Below are 21,217 nucleotides of genomic sequence, written 5' to 3'. Positions count from 1 at the left end.
AATATTTTTTTTCTTTCCTTCTAATGATATGATTATGGTTAATTTTCTTTTTCTTTTTTGTTTTTTGTACTACAGCTCCACATCGTTCTGACGGTAATAGGTTTTATTGTGGTTGGTGGGGAAGGTAAGAAATGGATTTAATTTGTTTTTACTCCTTTTGCGTTGTTAATTTGGTTTACTGTATTCTTACATAGTTTTTTGAATGATCTTCCATTTTCTGAGAGTTAGTGAAACATCCTTCTAAACAACGATTCCAGACCTTACACTTGCTCCTGCAAGAAAACAAGAGTACACAGGTATCTACACTCTTCATTCTTCATTCGTCTAGTTTGCCCAACCTCTGATGTCAACTCGAAAATGGGAGATTTAAGAATTGCTTTTTAGTCCTATAGTCGTAGTACTTGTTATTTTCGATTCTGACTCGAGTGAGTAATATTGGTGAATAATCACACACTGTATTAATTTTACTTAGGTTCATGGGTGAAGGTGAGATAACAACAATTGTTAGTTGATTTACCTAGTTACGGTGAACAAAGTGCTGTGGTTAGCTACAAGAAAAAAGAAGAAGTGTTGCTGTAGATCACATTAATTAGATGTTAGAATGATTAAATGGTTCAATACTTTAGCCTTGCATGACTTTAATTGCAGGTGTGAGGCTCTGTCATGTGCCTGGCCTTGGGCTCGGTTACGGGGCGTGGCATGTAAAATGAATCTACCATCTTGTTTTGGATTTTGAGAATTGATTTTGGGAAGTGATATTTACACCCCTTTTGATCATCAGGGACACCGACAAAAAGAGGGCTGATGTACTTGATGTCAGAAAAATCCAGTGGCTTTGATTGCAAAGTACACTGACAATGGGTGTCCCTGGTGATCAGAAGGGGCACAAATATCATTTCCCTTGATTTTTAGTCAAAAACTGATTATTGGAATTAAAATTACCTCTAATTTTGAGTCCAATAACCAATTTTGGACTGGAGATAAATTCTTAAAATCCGAAGACAAATCCATGTTCAACATCTAATATATGCACATGCCCATCTATTTGGACCTCCAAACTTTTTGTGATGGGTTTTATGCACTGAGTTTCGGTATATAATTTCTATGATCATATCAGAACTTTTATTTATGGCCATCTTATGATTTTTGTTCCAGTGTTTGTTTTTGGTTCGCTCCTTTTGGATCCCTTATGAGAAAGTGGAGATGACGAAGAGGTCTCTTCCATGGTACTACTGCTGGGATTTTAAGGTCTTCATCTGAACAATCATCACTGCTCGCACAGGATTTTTCGTGCAAGTTTCCTTTTCAAAACCCTGTCGGCCGTAGAAGCCACCTTTGTCATCTTTATCGTAGCATGGGTTGTTCTCTATGGACTATGTGTCACCCTCTTCACTTTTCTTATTTGATTTCGGTGAGGGTGGCCTTCTTTCAACTGTGGCCTTCTTTCACTTTTCTCATGTGCTGATTTTTTTTTTTAATGTTTTAACCTTTCTGCGTTTTGGTTCCGTTTATTGTAGTTTGAATTTGATTTTCTTTAATGAAGCTTTTATTTTAATGGTATGGACAATCCCTTGCTTCATCCAAATGTGTAAAAAGATCATAGCCGCACTTAAAAGCCGAGTACTCTGCCGTTGAGTTAGCAACCCGGAAAAATATGGTGTGGCTTTGGAAAACCTACAATTAATACCACTTTCTCTCTATTATTTGATAAAAACTTCATTTTGCCAATTATTAAATGTTCGAACCTCATTACGATTCCAACGAGAAATGCTAAGTTGTTCATTTTTTTTAGTCTTTTCTAATGCTGTGTTCTTTTGATTCCATTTCCCCTGGTTTTCCCCGGAAACACCGGTTTTTTTCCGCGAAAACCTCGTTTTTGCGTGTTCTTTTAGTTTCTGTGGAAACTTTTTGAAATTACGTGGAAAAGAAAAATAAATACGTGGAAAATACCTTTCCCCGACTTTGATTGAGGTTTGTTTCCGAGCACTAATATCGGAAACCCCTCTTTTCCTTCACCTTCCCCCGACTCTTGCTGTGCGTAAAAAACAAACAGGCGACTTCGTCTTCAACCTCCGAACGCTTGTCTCCACGCATCCTCGTAATCTCCACCCTCTCCAAGCTTCTTACCAAGTACGAATCTCTCTCTCTATTTCTCTTCTTTCTTCTCAATGTTTTTTTTCCTTTTTTCATCTTCTAAAATCTCAGAAAATAGGGTTTATAAAAACCTGAACTAGGGATTGTTCTTCTTGTGTTTTTTATTGGGTTGATTTTGTGGTTCTCATGCTCTGATGGGTTTTCATAACTCTTTGATTCGATCGGTTTCTTCAATACCCATTTGTGGATTGTTGCTGTTTGTGGATTGTAGGGTTTATCATTTTCATTTTTAGAGTGGGTTTCGGGTATCATTTTCGTTTTAAGGGTTGGGGTTTCTGTGAACAGAGTAGTGGGTTTTTATGGGTGAGATTCTCGGGTCACCGATTCGTGTTTAGGGTTTTGAGTATCTTTTTCGCGTTTAATGCTCAAGAGTAATTGTAAGCAAATAGATATATTTTTTTTGTTGGTCAATTATTGGGAGAAATTTGCTATTGTGTTTTTCATCTCTGAAATTTGGTGAGATTCTTGGGTTTTTGTTATTGTTATTGTTAACTCATGATTAATGTTTTAATTGGGTTTTGACCGTTCATGTTTTAATTGTTATTGTTAACTCATGATTTGTTTCAGTACTATCCACTTGTTGTTAGATGGACGATAGGAGACTTAGAACCGAGGATGGTCGCCCCACAAAGCGGGCAAAGTGTGGCAACTCTATATTTGTGACAATTTGATTGGCATTGTTATTGTTCAACTTTTGTTTGTCATGGTTTTCTTATTTTGATCGCCTTCAGAGGGTTGGACCCACTTATTTTAGACTAGATTCTATGTTGGCATCATTCTGCATATTAGTTTGTCACAGTTTCTATTTAACAGGTTTCTATTGAGTTTCCCTACAACGAAACGCATATTTCTGTAGTTTATGTGAGGTTTCTGTGCAACGAAACGCTCATCTGACAGGTTTCTTTTCCTTCACTTTCGTTTCTGCCACATCAGTTTACTTCCCTTCACTTCCCTTACCTTTCCTTTCCCGACGAGAGAACAAAGCATAAGGTATGGGATGTTGTTTGCAAAGGGACCATGACCATATGGATTTCCTTGTAATGCTTGTACAAGGTCAATGGCCTTGATTTCACGTACATGTTCGCTAGGCCCACGTGACCCAAAAGTTGCCTTTTTTAATGTAAGAAAAAAGAGGAATTCTAGACTGAAGCCCTTGCAAAAAAGAGGTGAAAGGGCTCTACTATTGGCTACACATCACCATCATGCATTAGTAATGGCTGAAAAGTCAAACATGATGGGGATGTGCAGCCAATGGGGGAGCCCTTTCACCTCTTTTTTGCAAGGGCTCCCTTCAATTTAGACTTCCTCAAGAGAAAAAAAAAAAAGAAGCATAAAAGACCTTGTAAAATCCATTTTTCATGCCCTATAAACATTAGTGGATTGTTTTGTTCGGATCGAAAGTGAATTGTCATGACCTGTCCCAACCAAAGCGAAACTAGAAAGCACGTGACATAAGATAAGGCACACATTATGGTGCATGGGTATTTAAATCATTTATCGATTCCAAAGAAAACGAGGATGAATGAGTTAACAAGGTCGAAACTGCTAAACGAGACAAATTCAGGCCATACTTTCTAAGCAGTTTCGACAGTTTACAAGGAAAAAAAAATTGAGGAAACTTTTTCATGGTTGCCAAACACGCCATCCTTCCATTATAGTATGCATTTATTAAAATAACGCTAAGAAAACTGTGAATGATACGCTCTTTCCTATAACATTTCGGGCCCGGACTGATCTTATGTGCACGTGATCGTGTCCATTGATCCAACCTACGAACACAAATTTAGATTGTGTTTGTGCAACCTTGATTGAATGATCCTAGCCTCTTAGGCCCTATTTGTCTCAAATTATTAGACTCAAAATTGTATAATTTTGAGTCCAATAATCCGTTTTGGACTCAACCAGTTCTCAAAATCCAAAACAAGTTGGACCTTAATCTATTAGGCCTAGTATAGGGTCCTCCAAGAGAAGCTAAACTCTTGATTTTGTAGGCCTTAATCTTACTGATGGGATGTCATTCCAGCATGAAATAAGGCCTTAATTACGGATGGTTTATCCACTGTCCTAATTAAGTCCACCATTAATATTGAGACTAACATTGGCTGAGCTTCTTTAATCTCAGTTAGCGAGGGAGTTAGTCATACAAAAAAACAAAAGAGACTACAATTCTTAATAACATCTTCTGTGCCTCGTTTGATTTTATGTTTTTAGCCTCAAAACTCTCCGAACTTGAACGGCCGATTTTGGTGCCCAAAGTATCTATAAGAAAGCTTTTGAAATGGCTACATAACTGCCTCTCTCACTTCCTACATACTGTTATGGCTGCCAAAAACGGTTCGAGCTTCCCCTGTGATCGCTCACTTGCTGGGCGTAGCAATTATAACTCTCGTGCACGTGTGGGTCTTACACTTTCGAGGAAGCCTTGCTCTAAAATCTCACAATAAACAAAAGATTTTCAATGTAAATCCCTCAAGACAAGTCATTTTTCTGTTTAAGCAATCCTACTAGGATTGTGGTTTTATTTTATTTTACTTGATTTTTGTGTTCATTGTTTCTATTTTCTCTGTGATGCAGATGCACCCGTTTTTTATGCTAATTGGTTTCATTTTTTTTTAGTGGAGAAGGTAAGAAATGGGTTATTCTAATGTAAATCAAAGGATGATAATTGAGGACACTTTATTTTTTTTGTTAGTCTGTTCTGATAAGTAATTACTGTATTGTAATTGTGAGCAGCCATCATGGCTTACACGATGATTCCTGCAACAAGAAAGGTGAAGAAATTCATCCACAAAATGCTGCATCTAATCGCCCTTCTCCTAGGAATACTGGGGATTTACGCCATTTTCAAGTTCATAACGAGCTTGGAATACCCAATATGTACACTTTGCATTACTGGTTGGGTATGGGTACCATCTGTTTATTTGGTTTGCAGGTAATCCACAATTATTGTTCGTAATTACAGGAATAATTAGGGGTGCAACTTGGGTTGGGCTCAACCTCAACCCAATCGGTTCAACCTGGCTCTGTGTGGGTTGGGTTGAGACCTCGGGCAACTTAACCTGACCGAAACACAACCCATTTCTCCATAATTTTATCATGAACTTTGAAAATCGTTATGGGATTTTTATTTTTTATTTTTTCTATTTTTGCTCCGGGCGAAACTGAACCTGATCTTATGATGTGTGTTTGAGTTTTTTGTTGGGGTTCTTCTCCTTCTGGTTCCCTGGGGCAGAAATGCCGACAAAGGCAATTCTTGCACCATGGCATTACTTTGGCGGTATGGTCATCTTCCTCATGGCAATTTGCACTGCAGAGACTGGATTAGTGGAAAAATTCTACTTTTTACGCCTTCTACGCAGTGACGAAGCTTATTTAGCATTATTCTTCTGCGGTCACCCTCAGCATTATTCTTCCGCGGTCATATTAATGACATTATTAGTAAATGGAATTCATATTTAGCATATAGTTTTGGAAATTTTTTTGTTTACTTCTTTAATCATTCTTTCTGAAACTTATGCTATGTAGAAAGCTTAATAACAGACAGAAGAAAGCCAAATGGTTCCTAAATTGTACTCTAATTTCTCATATTAATATATAGAAGGAAAGGATCAATAGCTCGGTAGCTCCTGCTACACAAGCTATGCACTGCTACAGTTTACTTGGGCCCACTTTCCTCGGGGAGTCTTATCCTTTCCATTACTTTTCTTTGAAGACTATTTCGATTGTTTGATTCAGTAAATATGAAAGGAGAACTTTTTTCCAAAAAAATATCTCTTCTACATCATTATTATTAGAGGAATTCTAGGCTGAAGGGAGCCCTTGCAAAAAAGAGCTGAAAGGGCTCTCCTATTGGTGATGTGTAGCCAATAGAGGGCCCTTTCACCTTTTTTTGCAAGGGCTCCCTTCAGTTTAGATTTCCTCTTATTATTATGTGACAAATGGAAATGTTTCACTGATATGCTAGGGGTAACCCGAAACTCTAAACCACCATTCCGAACCCGACCCAACTATCAACCCGATGAAGGCTAACCCGACCCAACCCAAAAATTAATATCTCAATCCGACCCATATATGTTAATGGGTTACATCTGGGCCTACATAATAGACCCCATATGTTTACGAATCAACGAATCTTCCGGTAAACCTGAAATGTGAGCCTTGTTGTAAAAAAATTAATGAGACACGCGTGGGTAGCAATTGGTTATATAGTAGTAGGGCCCACATAGACTCACATTTTTTCTATTTAAAATAAGGGATTTGCTAAGCACCATCTCAGAAGGCATTTTGCAGAGCATTTGTTGCATGAGAGAGCAGCCACCTCAGATGAATTAAATGAATAAGACAAAATCTGAGCATATGTGGCTGCTCTCTCATGCAAAAGACGCTCCGCGAAATGCCTTTTGCGATGGTCTCCAAATCCCTTAAACTAAAAATCTAACCCAAATTTTAAACTTAAAAAATGGGCGTAATTCCTTTAGGCTCTGTTCACTTGTTTTCCCGGGAAAGGAAAAGAAAAGGTTTCCCGGGAATCTGACGTGGCATTAGGAAAAGAAATCCGGGGAAACTGTGTAGGAAAAGTTTTTCCGCACCTGTTCACGTGCCCAGGAACTGTGCAGGAAAAGGTTTCTCGAGAAACTGCTTGCCCGCCTTTTTTCAGTAGTTTTCCCGGGAAGGCAAATCCGACCAAAATAGTGGGATTTGGTTTCCCACGCTTGTGAGAAAAGAGACATTTCCACATCATTTTTGGCAATTTCCATATCATTATTTGACATTTTCCACCTAGGCTTATTACTTACTCAGGAAAGCAAGTGAACACCAAAATTTTGTTTTGTCAAGGAAAAAGAGGTTGTTTTCCAGGGATTTGCTTTCCCGGGAACACGAACACAAGTGAACAGAGCCTTAGGGTGACGATTTTTTCAACCCTCTCTTAGGATAATGCAGCCCCTTGTAAGGCAGACTTTAATGTTTTTTGACGTCAAATCACGTCAAAAGGGGTCAAAAGGGGTCAAAAGGGGGCCTGGGTGAAAAAATCATCGCCCTTCTTTTAAGGCGATTGGGATTGGCACTACCATATTTTAATAATTACACAAATTCATGTAGTTTTTTCTTCATTTAAACACCTATCTAAAGGTTATTACATTTATTCAGAAGCTCTTTCAGAGGCAATTAAACAAAAAGAGAATCTGAGTTTTTTGCGAGGGGAGTGATAAATCGACTCCCCATGTGTCTTTCTCTCTCCTCTAGGTTAGAGAGAGAAAGAAGAGAGAGATAGACACATGGGGAGTCGATTTATCATGCCCTTTTTGCAATTATTAGAACATGTTAGGGCTACGCCCATTAACATCCTTACCTATTCTTACTTCCTTCTCATCTCTGTGGTCACTCATCGGATGGTCAATATTGTATGTTGGATTTTTGATAGATGATATAGCTTTCTTGTTCAGCATCTGGTGGAACCATCACACATTGCATTTGTCAAGAATCACAATAATGATCCAGACCGTTCAAACATGCTCCTATATTGTCAACACACGCAAATATTCACCCCACTGAGACTGTTTGAATCTTACGGTCAAACTACAACCACCTGTACGGTGATGATGCTGACAAAACCGTCTCTGTCTCTGTTCGTAGCAGTTCAAAGTGCCAACTCAGACACGTGATACCCACGTGGCCACGACGTCAACACTTCAGCATGCCACTGAGATGTTCCCACGGTAAAACAGAGGAAAAGAAAAGGGTACTTTAGTAAAAAGACAGAGAAGCGTCGTTTTCGCTAACATGCGCGTTGGGGTGTAGCTGTCGTAGGTCAGTTTGTAGAGAGAACGGTGAGAGAGGAGAATCGAGGGAAAGGGATCCCTCGATTTCTTAATACAAACAAAATAATATAAAAATACAAAAATTTATAGAATAAATTAAATCGATGATTTTTTCGCCCTTCCACCCTGTAGGATCATGCGCCCCACTGTTATCGCGATTTGACGTCAAAAAGCGTTAAAGTCTGCCCCAATTCACGTTACCAGAGGGGCGCATTATCTTATTGGGGGGTGGGGGGTGCGGGGGGTGAAACTATCATCTTCCATAATAAACAATCAAAATACATGTTGTAGTTGAACGAACCTCTTTTTATCTGTCTCTCTCAAGTTCCCTTCTTTTCCCTTTTCAATCTCTCTTCTTTTCTCTTTCCATTTCTAGGGTTTCTGTGTTACCTCTTCTGCATCTATTTCTTCTTGTATCTAAGCAGCAGCAAGAGAGTCGGAGGATTCTTAGAGCTCTTTGGTTTCCCTCACGCTTTCAGGTGCTTACTTCTCACCGTTTCGATTTCTGTTATTTGAGTTTCAGAAGATCTAGGTTTCCTGAGGAAATGCAAATTTATATGGAAACTGTTTCTTTTCCCTTTCTGAACACCTTAGCTCTTTTCATTTAAACTTGTGGAATTGCTGCAATTTTTTTTTTTTTTTTCGGGGGGAGGGGTCTGGTTGATTAACAAACACTCACACACTCTTAGGATCATAACAAACTCTCACACACTCCACACTTTATTTTTTTTTCGGGGGGAGGGGTCTGTTTCTTTTCCCTCTCCACACACACTCACACACTCTTAGGATCATAACAAACATTTGCGAATTTTTACTCTTGATTGATTGAAACTTAAAAGTAATTTTGTTGAGGTTTTCACTTGTTAATAGAAAAATGAACAAGGGAAAGGAGAATTGGTTGATTAACGCCTTTTAGTTCAGAGACGGTCTTTCTTGTCAAAGTTGGTGGAGAATTATTGAAGAATGAAACTTTGGTTTAGTTTTCCTGTATATTCTTTTGCTTTTATTGGTTTGTGATTTTCATGAATTCTAGTAATCATGACATGGTTTGTCTTCTGGTTCTAACTTTTTTTTTTTGCTTTGCTTCTATTCATGCGAACATCATCAACATTGTCGCCATTATACCATGTTCTGAGTTCTTATGAGGTGGCTGAATTTCCATACCTTAGTGGATATTACTTGGATTTACATATATTTTTGCATGAGTTTTTGAGAGCAATGCTCAACCAAAACGGTTGTTAAGACTTGCACGATAGTTTACTCTGCAAGCACGGGTGAGCTGTTAAGAGCATCAAGGTCATGTTAGTTAGGGGTTAGGCCTGTAGCTCAACGGTTGAGGCTATGAAACTCAACCTTCAGGTCGCAGGTTCAAATCCCGGCTTACCTACTAAGGGCTTAAATGACAATGATTTCTCTCACAATATTAAGGGTAGATGGAAGTAAAAACTAAAAACCATGAGTCCTAGTGAGTTCATGAAAAAATGCTTAAGTGTGACAAAGCTAATGTATAACAGAAAACTCTACAATCAATTCATGAACTTCTTTGAAATGGAACCCATTAGCTATTCTATTTTTTTTTTCTTGTTCGAATGGTTCCCATTAGCTATGACAGAAATCCCATTAGCTATTCTATTGATTCAAGAAATGTTGTAAAAATTCTTCATAGGAGGATGTAACTGTAATTCCCAACTTATTCATTTCCCATTGCTATGCTTAGTTTCTCTCTTACTATCATGGAGTTTAATCAAATGTGTTGCTCCTATTTTAAGGATGTTTCTCCTTTGCAGAAGAAATGTTTTTTTTTCTTCTCCTAGAGAAGAAGAGTCTCCACGTAAGGAAACTGCAAAAGTACAAGAAAGAAAGTAATCAAAACCGTTCTTACTTTTTTTTCTTCTTCTTCTTGAACATAGCCTTTCTCTAAAAGACCCCTTCTTCCTTTGTCTTTCGTATTTATAGGACTTTGTCTTGTCACCAGGGGCGATGCCACATGAGAGGAAAGGGGGGCAATTGCCCCCCTTATTTTTTTGGAAAAAAAAAATATGCCTTTATTTTTTAATACTTACCCCCTTTTTTAAAAAATATGCCCCCCTTTCCAATCATCCCTAAGATAGAAAATAAGTTTAAAATTTTAATTTTACCATTTTTATCTCCCTTTTTTGTGCAAAATTTACTATAATTTTTGCCCCCCTGTGCAAAATTTCAGATAGAAATTTTTTCTATCTTAATTTCAAGATAGATAAAAAATTACTATAATTTTTGCCCCCCTTGTGCAAAATTTCTGGCATCGCCCCTGCTTGTCACAGTTGGCAACTGCCACCGCATCCATTGCTTTTGGCCCCACATCCCTCCATTTAACTTCTTCACAGGAAGTTAGGCAACTTTTCTACTTTTTTAATTGGAGATGACTCATTTATTTTCCTCACAAAAATTTCCTTAATATTTTTTACTTTTCTTCAAATTCAAGAACTCCCCTTTTTAGCTTTAGTCGTTGGTTTTGCAACCAAGATTCCCTTTGTTATTAAGGGAGTGTTCGGCAAGGCGTCTCATTCTCTTCCAAAAAATTGGGCGGAAACGGATCAATGAGAATCTGTGGAATCGACTCCGAGTCGCTCTGCCGAGTCTCATACTCTCATCTGTTAATCACATAAAAAGGAGAAGCGGCAGAAACGTGCTTTTGTGGGTCATGGTTGGTTTGTTTTTTTTTTTTTTGGAATGGTAGAAGATTTTATTGAGATCCAAAGAAGACCGAGATGGTTAGTAAAACCAACATAAAAGAGTAATACATATTGATACAAGAGAAAGCCCCTTGAGGATTAGGGTAGAGGCGAGAGCACCGAGGAGGGAGAAAGTCAAATAACTCCAAGACCTCCCTCGATATGCTTTCCCTAGCTAACCTATCAGCTACACCATTTACCGAACTCCTTGCATGAGCGAAAGATGGATGAGCTTCCCCATCCAATCAAAAATCTCTCCGATGAATTTAGCGAATCTCCATGGATATGGATGGGAGCCACCTAGCCATATAATAACATTAAGTGAGTGCCCTTCCTCTATGACTTTCTCAAAGTCCACATTTGCAAGAATCTTAATTCCATGATGGGCGGCACGCACTTGTGCTTCACTTGATTCCGCTACCCCAACCGACCCCGAGAATGCCCATCTAACTTTCCCATGCTCATTTCTAAGAATCTTGGTTGTTGAACAAGCTTTTCAGGATTTTTTTTGCTTTTCTCATTCTCCGTACCTAGAAAAGTGGTGGAAGCCATTTTAATAATGGCTGCCGAATACACCCTAAATTTTTTTTTTTAAAAATTTTACTTTAATCTTTTCTAATTTTCCTGAATTTACGAATCTCCTTTTTAACTTAGATGTAGATGTGTGGCCAATTCTCTTTTTAACATGAATTTTTAGTTCTTTCTTTCTTCTTTTTTTTATTAAATTATATAAGTCAATAGTCTTATGCCAAAAAGAGATCTGATCTGTTAAGTGGTGCAAAAATCAATTGATGAACTTTTCTCGGAAAATCCAAAATGGGCACCTTGTGTCAAGGGGCTAATATGATCTGATCATGGTGGAACTGACACCAATAGACAGGACTTAGGGTGCCCACTTAGGGTGCCCCGCCTGATCAACAGACTTCATCACCCTCCACGCTTGATGTTACTATAATTACTTAATCCATAACATAGTCTTTACTTTATTAGTGTCTGAACTTGGACTATTATTGTAATATTCTTTTTGGTTTTTTAAACTACTTTTGAGCAGAATCTCAGAAAACTTAACTGAGTCGATTTAGTGATTGTCTGAGTTTTGGATTGATTCAGTCTTGGTCCCTCATCTGATCTGTGACATAAAAATCTCGAAAAAGCCAATGCAAGGATTTCCACGTATAAGTTTTAAGTGAGAAGATTTTTCCAAGATTTTAAAGCTTTGTATAGACGGTTTAGAAGTATATAGGAGAAGATATGATAACGACATGGCATACCTTTGAGGGTTTTGTGTTCTGGTCGTCTCCGGGAGCTTACTGCTTTTCTTATTTACTTAGCTTTTTCTATTTATTTTAATACATCTTTACCAAAAAAAAGGCAGAAGTTTCTATCTGTTCATCAGCAAAACCATATAGGTTTTTGACAAATAATTAATTGAAAATAGAGAGTTACTTTGGTTATTTTCTGTAACAGACTACACGGTGCAAAAGATCTTCCATTTAGACTCCTCTGACTCCTTCCTGATTTTAGTTTATATCTCTTGGATGTACAGTTATGATGAGATGACTTGCTGTTGTAATAATGCCTTTCTCATCTTTCCTGACTCAGCTATGTAAATTGGCACTATGCATTATCCATATTAAGAATTGATTCAGAAGATTTGGAAGAGGTTTAAGGTGATCCAGTAAGCTTTAATCATGGGCAATGGAGAGGTGGATACTCCTACGAAGACTCCTAAGTCTTCTTCGGCACAGGTCTGTGTGTGTAAACCCTTTTTTTTTTTGCACTGGAAAAAGTAATTGTTTGTGTAAACCCAGTTTTTTAAATGCCAAAAAAGTGATTTCATTTAACTTTATTGAAAAGCTTTCTTTTATTCTTTCTGCAGGAGCAGCCTCCTCCTAGCAGTCCTGTAACAGTGCCTCCTCCTACCAGTCCTGCCACAGTTTATCCTCCTGATTGGGCTTCGTTTCAGGTGAGAAGAGTTTTATTTTTGCTCGTGGAATTTTTTTTTCATCAACCATTTCATATTGTATATTTACCTGTAGGCATATTATAATTCTGCTGGAACACCTCCTATTCCCCCACCTGGGTATTTTCATTCTTCTGTGGCATCCAGCCCTCAAGGTCATCCATATATGTGGGGTCAGGTATTTTCTCTCCCGACTCTTCTTCTTTTATAGTTAGTAGTTTCTATGTTAAAAAAAGTATACTTGACAAAGGGTTTATGGAAGGAGCTCGTTTTGGAGTAACTTTTTAAGTTCATTTCTCCTTGATTGGAACATTCCTGTGTTCCATTTCAGAAAAGACTCTTCTGTGTAGAAAAACATGGTAGGAAAAGCCTTCGAGGAAAAGCACACAGCATGACAAGAAAAAGTTATATTCAACCTTGGTTTAGGGTCTTAGGAAACAAAAGAAACCCTAATTGCGACCAAAAGAAAGCTTCTGATGGATTTTGACCCTCATGTTCAATTGGGAGGGGTGAAATAGCTCAAGCCTCCTTTCTCCTTTAAAAAGTAACAAAAAGGAAAGATGTTCTGGAAAAAACTAGATTCTCTAGATTTATCAGATTCCTTAATCCAAAGATTGTATGTGTGTTGCACTTGTTTTCGATTTTGCTCAAGGACCGCTTGTCTTTGTTTTTATTTTAATAATTTTTTGCCGCCTTTCAAAAATCTAGAAAACATGTCGTGATAGTAACTTACACTGTTTATGTTCCAAATGGAATTTCTAGAACACCCTGTTCCAGTCGGAAAATTGGAAGTTTGCTGGAATTCTGACAGGAATGTTTTATGGAGATTTCTATTCCCAATTCCATTTTCCCCATTTCCAAAATGAAACGGATTTAACAACTAAGTGACTGGATATCGCATATGCTCTTTGCCTATAATATGGGAGCACCTCTGACATTTTTGTTCCTGCAGCACATGATGCCTCCATATGGAACGCCACCTCCATACGTTACTATGTATCCTCATGGGGGACTATATGCCCATCCTTCCATTCCACCGGTATTTTTCTGCCAGTCTTGTGTACTTTCTTGCTTAATCTGTGTGTTCTATACATTTTCCTTCTTAATTTGTGTGTTCCACACATCTTGTTCAGGGATCTCATCCATATGCCCCTTATGCAATGCCTTCCCCAAATGGCACTGCTGAAGTTTCAGTGAGTGTTACCTTCTACTTTTGAGTAGTTTTGGATATCATGTTGATTCGCAGGTCTCCAAGAAATAAAAATTATTCAGATTCTGCAAAAGATTTAAAATCATCCCAAGGAAATCAAATTATTTCCCCATTGAATTTCAAGGCATGCACCACTTTCGCATAAAATTATAAATGTATCCATTTTGTTTTCATAGCTGGCCAAAAGAATGATCCTAAAACTTTTAAAGGTCCTTATAATAGAACACAAAGGGCATTTTTTCAGGTTGCTGTACCTGGTGGCGCAGAATTAGAGGGTAAGTCGGTCGAAGTTAGGAACAGGAGTACTCTAAAGGAATCCAAAGGAAGTTTAGGGAGTCTGTCTACGCTTACAGGTAAGAGTAATGAGATGGCAAAAGCATCTGGAGTGTCTGCAGTTGGTGCCTTGTCACAAAGGTAAGCTAATCTAGGGTTTGTGGATTTTCTGCTGCAATTTTGGCCTGTTGGTACAATGTGCATTCCTAAACTAATGAGATATGCAGTGAGAGTGGAAATGAAGGTTCAAGTGAAGGAAGTGATGCCAATTCCCAAAATGTATGTAATGTCCAACCTATTGTTTTTCTCTTCCTATTTTACTTGTATTCTACATTGGGATGCTTAAGGATTTTCATGCAGACTGATGCACGTTGAAAGAACCCTCATTATTTGGTTTTTAAGGGATAAAGATATTTGAGTGTTGGGTTGTGACTGGTGCAGATAATATATTTTATATAAGCTTGACCCAGTAAAATCTCTCAAACTTATTTGCTTCTCGCATCTGTGGGCTTAGAGCACAAAGACAGATTGTGGGTAGACCTGCTTAATCCATTTCCATGTCTTTTTGGAATTTTCCTTCTATCAAGAAATTGATTGCTTTGGAAACTTGACTTGTGATTGAATCGTTTAAATTATTTCTTGCATTAATTGGGGAAAAATTGTGGATGCAAATGGTAAATAGGATCATTTGTTCTATAAACTTGCTTTTGTATTTCTCCATTCAGCAATTTCATTGTTTTTTGGCATATGTTGGTTTAAAGCACAATGAGAGGTTATGGTTAGACCTACTTAATCCACACCATCTTTCTCATACCGGTGTATTTACTGGAAAAAATTCGCAATTGCTGTTTCCGAGCAGTTTTCCATGTCTTTGGAATTTCCTTTTGTCAAGAAATTGTTTGCTTTGGAAAATTGACTTGTCCTTATTGAATCGTTTTAAATTGTTTCTTGGTGTTATTCTCACGCATTAATTGCGGAAACGTTTGTGCATGCAAGTGGTAGATGACGTCTTTAGTTCTAGAAACTTGCTTTTGTATTCCTACATTCAGCAGCCGTTTCCATGGCCTTCATATAAACTTTCAATTTGCATGCTCACTATTTTTCTGTGACCCTTGTGAGTCATGACTCATGTTGGTGCTAGGTCTGCCGGCATAAGGCTGAGTTAAATTCTCATTTCTAATGTCATTCAATTTTGGTATGAAAAGATAGAAATATATTGTGGCTATATCTTGCTGGTGTTTCTGTACCGCTTGACCTTAATGCTTTAGCATGGTTTTTTTCACTCTGCGATCTACATCTTTACTTTTTCTAACAAAACTTGTACTCCCAGCAACTCTATGGATATAAGCGAGTGTAAATGTTCTGCCACCAAGTACACAGAATTGAAATAATTAATTCATTTGATCTCACAGGGTTCACAGCAAACACTATGCTGCGAACAAGGTTCAGGGGGTGGTATGTTTTAGAGTTCAAGATTGACCTGAGAGTTCTTTTTTTTGTTTTGAAGTTAAATATTGACGAAAGTGTTAATCTGGATAATGCTTGTTCGAATGGCAGCTGAGGCGGCCCAGAATGGGGTTACACGGGCTCCCCCAATCCAGACCATGGTGAACCAAACTATGTCAATGATGGCCATCTCACCAAATGGCGCTACCGGTCCCACAACAAACCTGAACATTGGCATGGACTTCTGGGGAGGGCCTGCTCCATCCTCTACACGAGGCAAGGTCCCTGTGGGAGCCATAGTTCCTGCCAATCTTATGGGTTTGCGGGATGGTGTTCCTTCAGATCTCTGGTTACAGGTTTTCCCTCTCTCTGATTTGTTTCCCTCTTTCTACTCATGTTTCTAATACCTTTCATGTTTGGAAAATTAGGATGAAAGGGAGGTTAAGAAGCAAAGAAGAAAACAATCTAACCGAGAATCAGCACGTCGTTCAAGGCTGAGGAAGCAGGTTAGCAGCATAGAAGTATAATTACCATTATCTTTTAAGTCTATTCCATTGTTAGGACTTAGGATTATGCAATTCGTTCTTCTTTTAGTGTTCCATGTAGGTACTTTAGTGGTGTTATAATTGTGGGTGCAAGCATGCAAGCATTCTTGTGGTTCTATAGCACACACACCTACAGTAATTGAGAGTAGGCTGCCTATTTTGAATTTTCTGATATTGTCTGGTGACGTGATCCATCGGCCATATAATGGATTTTAGTTAAGGTTTTTCTTTTTTCATGAGATACTTTTTTAGCTCTTTTTTTTCCGTTTTTTTTTTCAATTTCTTTTTTATAATTTTTTATCCTAGATGTAGAGTGGGCCTACTTTGTAGCCTCCTATGAAATAAAAGTTACTTAAGTCATTTAACTTAAGGTACTTAAGTTGTGGGCCAAGGTATGAAATACGTGTGGACCATAGTGAGATGTAGGCCTAGCTGACGTGGACAGCCCCCCCATCTAGGCTATCAATAATAGAAATAGTCCCAAAATAGAAAGTTTCCAAAAACTAGAAAGTGCCAAAAAATCTAAACAACTCTAAAATTGAAAGTCCTAAAAATAGAAAGTAATTATGGCTGGATCACATCAGCATGCGTGGCAGATGATACTTAATGCAAGTTTGGGAAGCTAGATTAAAAAACCAAGTAGAAAATTAGAGAAAATAGTAGTTGTAGTGATCAAAGATCAAAGACAAGGAGTATGAGCTCTCAATCCTTCAATTATCTTTATTTTTGAAATGGGGATCAAATTTTATCGAAGACTACAGAAAAAAGATACATAAATGTACACATGGGACAGAGATTGCCCCACAAACAAAGACTCCTTCCTCACTTCCCCTTTGGCATGTGGACAACCAAAGGATCATATAATACAATACACAAGTTTTGAATCTCATTAATAATTCCGGAAAGATGCCATGGGCCAATCGGTTTTCCAGTCGCCCAGGAAATGATATTTCTAGAAACTCCTACTTTAAGAGAGTCGAGGAGATCACGATCAAATAATTGGCGACCACTGAGTAGCGCCAAGGCTTCAGGTTCATTGGAGTCTTTCTGCCTGATCGGGGTAGAGTAGGTGAGAGTAATGTCCCCACAATGACCTCTAAATGCCCCACCAATGTTGGCAGAGTCCAGATTGCTAATGGCAACATCGTCGAAATTAAGTTTCATGCATCAAATTTGTTCTTTTTCTGTACAAGTCTTGAATGGTGTAGGCATGTAGGCCTTAAAATGGTTATAAATGCTCGAGCTACTACTCAGCCATTCATCCCAAAATCTAATCCCCTCATTTCCCGACCTAAACCTAGTTAAACGAGAAAACTCACTCTTCACCTCACAAATCGACTGACTGCCATGCCCTCGAGCCTCAATTACTACCTAGGTTCCTTACCCCCCCACCTTCCCCAACCCTCCCCATATTTCAGATTTATAATGCTTCTCCAAAAAGCATGTTTTTTTCTCGTTGAATATCCAAAGCCACTTACCTAGGAAAGAGACATTTCACTTTCTATTATCACCAATCCCAAGGCTTCCCCCGCCATTGGCTTAGAAACCACCTCCCATTTGACCAAGGCTCACTTTGGTTGTTTTTGTTGCATGGACAAGGGAGGAAATTTCAGGGATCTGATGTGGCATCTAAGTGTAGGCCGAGTGAAAGTGGAATATGATGTAGGGTGTCTGGTTGTTAAGGAAAAGGGAAAATAAGTGAGGAGTGCCCTTAACAAAACATGGGGTGCTGTTGACGTAACAAAGGGGTGGCGTACACATCCCTTTCCCCCCAAATGCTACCTTTTCTTGCTCAATCTTTGATTTCTCGCCGACAGTCAACGCCTCTATCCAACCGTGCACTGCTACTCACCGGAACGACTCACCACGGCTGCTTCTTGGCAGCTTGCATTAACAGTCACGAACTTCTTTTGTTTACCTTTTTGCCGTAACCCTCCCTCTCTTCCCCATTGTTGTGCAAACCTCTTCAGATACTGACAAGGTTAGATTCTCGGAACTGCTGATTCATTGCTTCTTCTCTGGAATTGCCTTGAGAGATGATTTTGCCTTCTTGCTATCATTAGGCTTCTGAACTGCCTCCGCCATTCTCGTTAGCATCCTCTGTGTCCCTCTTGCATGGATGTTGAATAAAATACATTAGTTGGAACTTTGAACTCTTCAATAAGCCTTGGAAACACAAATCAACAAAAGTAGTAGAGAAACACCCTTTTTGCAGATTTTGCATGAGAAACTAACATGAAAACTGTAGCAACCTGCATTATAACATCAGAAAGTAATAAAGAAATGCAGCAAAGAAGGAAAAAAAATAAAAATAGCCCCGTAGTTTTGGATTTCTTGCTGGACTTTTACCATTTAGAGAGAGAGAGCTTTTTCTCTGCCAGCGCAGCTGATAGGGAACTGATATGCAGAGTGGAATTTGCATTTAAAAAGCAACCAGACGAGGTTAGGTGACGTGGCATTGGGAAATCCTACCACTATCCTTAGTATTTCAGTCTCTTATCCTCTTCCTTTCCGATAAGAAATATCTTTGAAGCTTTTTGATCTTCTTAGAAGGGCCACCCATAAAAACATCCCACCAAAGATGCCTCAATTCTTCAATTATCAAAACATATTATTAGAAGAGTTACAAATCCCTTACAGCATAATATCAATACTCTAGTTTAAAAAAATATATAAATACTCTAAAACCTCCATTTAAAAAAACAACGCCAATAGCAACTTTTAATTTTAACACTGCATTGACATTTAATTTAGCCCTTCAGTATAACTCCAGTTACTCTTTTCTAAAAGTTGAGACTTCTAAACTGGAATTAGAAACTAAGGGTGTGTTCTTTACCCATTCTCTAGATATCCATTCTAAAAATTAGGATTAATTTTTATCCTCTAGAGTCCTTCTAGATTAGGATTGTGTTTTTTTAACCTTTACAAATTCTCAATTGTGGTGACGTTGGAAACACGGTTTCACCCTAAAAAGTTGGAGAGTGGACACGTTTACGCTAAAAGGTTGAGAGTGTAGCGAGAGGGAGATCGTGCGATAGTGGGAGCGAGAAACTTTCGCTCCATAAAATAATGCCTGAAAATTAGGATTAATTCTTAGAAAAGTGGTTGAAATTGCAAAAGAACACCATTCTGATTTTTTTAGGCTAAAAAAACGAAAAATCACTCTAAAAGATGCTTAAAGAACGCACCCTAAAACAATTAAAAATCTAATTTTTGTCGCTAATCTTGTCACTAAATTTTGGGCTACTTTTTGACGTCTGAATCTCAAAAAATAGTAGTAGTCATTCTGGTCTCAAAGAAATCTTCCAATTAAGATAAACATTCCTTAAATGGATGCTAAGGCACATTGTTAGTGACAACGTTAGGATATAATGCATAGAATGTTGGTGTGGCTTTGATATAGAATCTAGGTAATGTATTTGTCAGAAGAATCATTAATGTTCTGGTTGATTGGCACTCCATATTATATTCCACAATATGGTCATGGTAATTGTGAGCAGAAGAGGAATTGCATATTTATCATGGGGATCATGGATGTTTGCTCCCATTTTTTTATTTCTTTGTAATTGGGGAAGATATATAATCGCATAGATGTCTGTAGAAGTTTAGTTTCTAAATTTTGGGTCCAGAGCTTGGTCTCTTGTAAAAACCATCCTTGAGCAAAGAAAAATTAGGTGATGGGTAGGCAATATTAATAGGCCAAGATAGCCAAGATAGCATACTTTAACAAGCATGCACATTTTTGTTATATGTTGATATTTGGTTTTGATGTGACATTTCCTTTTTTTTAAATTTTTTTTATTAATGGTGATGATTTGGAGCCAGGCTGAGTGTGAAGAACTGGCCAAGCGCGTGGAAACTCTAAAAGAGGAGAACAGTTCTCTCAGAGAAGAGTTAGATCGTATCCGAGAGGAATGTGAGAAACTGGCAATGGAAAATGCTTCTCTCAGCGTAAGTTTTTGAACTGTGATTCGACTTACTGATTTTGTTTCCCTTGATATCCTCTATTCATTATTATGTTTACATGTTTGTTTCACGTGTTGATTAAAAATTTTGAAAATTGTTCTCAGTTTTTTCCTTCTCTTTTTTTATTCGTCTGTAGATGGGTTCATATTAAAGCTTGTGAATTTCTGTTTCAAAAAAAAAAGTTTGTGCATGGTGTGGGATCTGTGCAGGCAAGACTTGAGAAACACAGAGATGCAGAGTCATGAAAGGACGATATTCAGATTAAACCAGAGTGCACTTCACAGACAGCAATTAAAATTGACCCAACAAAGAGATTGATGAAAGCAGGTAGTTTATTTCACAACCCACAGTGGCAGTTTTTTTTTTTTCCTTAGCTATCAGAGGCTGATTTCTGCTGATGATGTATCCTCTGTCTTGTTGCTCTTTTTATCCACGAGTTAAGAGGACTTAGGGTTAGGTGTAATGGGGAATAGAAGTGGCAGCAAAAGTTTTACTAACATAAAGGCTGATAAGGATATTGTACTGCTAGAGAAATCTTATTGTGAAGTTTTAGACAGGAATGTTGTCCCACTGCAATATTTACCTTTTTTTTGCTAAGTTAACCATGCTTCAAAGACACAGACAAATGTAGTCTTGGTAGAGCTGGTCATATCATAAATTGTCCCTGGGTTACATTGTAAGGTGCCTAGTAGTTCACATTCGTAAGATTGTTATAAGTGTTGGAAAGATTTTGAGGATACTATAGGCAGTAGAGAGTTCCAATGCAAGAGTCCCTGGCTATATAATGTACAAGATGCTGCATTAATTTGTTATATATTTATGGTGTGATTTTTCTGGCATGTTAGACAGTTATTGCTTTATTCTTCGATAAGAATTCGCCTCGCGAATTTTGTACTATTTTGTGTTTTTTACATAATTAGATAATAAGTTCTTCACTTAAATGCAGTTTCACAAAAAGAAAAAAGAAAAAAAGTTCTTCACTTAAATGATATTATTCCACTTCATTATCAGAACCGTTCGTTTCACTTTGTTGGTGTTGCATAGTGTTTATTGTTATTTTCAAACAAAAGCTTGATTTGCTAAACTGAGTCTTCTTTCTTGACTTGTGTTTGGACTCCAATCTGAGT

At 37.9% G+C, this 21,217-nt stretch overlaps 1 protein-coding gene and 1 pseudogene across 4 annotated transcripts; both read left to right on the top strand.

Annotated features, from left to right (window-relative positions):
- The first annotated feature begins 476 nt into the window (after nt 1–476).
- The window catches only part of LOC143876405 (putative ascorbate-specific transmembrane electron transporter 1), a 50,815-nt pseudogene continuing 30,074 nt past the window's right edge, over nt 477–21,217 (top strand).
- Nucleotides 8,269–20,929, top strand: LOC143877817 (bZIP transcription factor 1-B-like). Of its 4 annotated transcripts, none has more exons than XM_077380063.1 (13): nt 8,271–8,452; nt 12,290–12,435; nt 12,567–12,653; nt 12,727–12,828; nt 13,603–13,689; nt 13,784–13,843; nt 14,105–14,274; nt 14,361–14,412; nt 15,546–15,588; nt 15,691–15,935; nt 16,008–16,085; nt 19,950–20,075; nt 20,227–20,929. In XM_077380063.1, the coding sequence occupies exons 2-13, from the start codon at nt 12,379–12,381 to the stop codon at nt 20,239–20,241; spliced, it is 1,122 nt and encodes a 373-aa protein (XP_077236178.1). In that variant the 5' UTR covers nt 8,271–8,452; nt 12,290–12,378; the 3' UTR covers nt 20,242–20,929. The 4 variants fall into 4 exon arrangements, with proteins under 4 accessions (XP_077236179.1, XP_077236178.1, XP_077236176.1 ...); XM_077380061.1 differs by having other exon boundaries at nt 8,272–8,452; nt 20,300–20,929; XM_077380062.1 differs by having other exon boundaries at nt 8,272–8,452; nt 12,234–12,435; nt 20,300–20,929.

This window comes from Tasmannia lanceolata, unplaced genomic scaffold (genome assembly GCF_043159265.1).
Source record: "Tasmannia lanceolata isolate RefF3 unplaced genomic scaffold, GAP_Taslan_0.1 ptg000005l, whole genome shotgun sequence".
NCBI lineage: Eukaryota > Viridiplantae > Streptophyta > Magnoliopsida > Canellales > Winteraceae > Tasmannia > Tasmannia lanceolata.
This window is presented reverse-complemented; position numbering and strand designations above follow the sequence as displayed.

What these genes read in the sequence shown, in the direction of transcription:
- LOC143877817 (XM_077380061.1), top strand. Translation starts at nt 12,379, where the DNA reads ATGGGCAATGGAGAGGTGGATACTCCTACGAAGACTCCTAAGTCTTCT. An exon ending in ATCCATATATGTGGGGTCAG is followed by an intron (nt 12,829 to 13,602) that starts GTATTTTCTCTC and finishes TTGTTCCTGCAG; the next exon opens with CACATGATGCCTCCATATGG. An exon ending in CCCATCCTTCCATTCCACCG is followed by an intron (nt 13,690 to 13,783) that starts GTATTTTTCTGC and finishes CATCTTGTTCAG; the next exon opens with GGATCTCATCCATATGCCCC.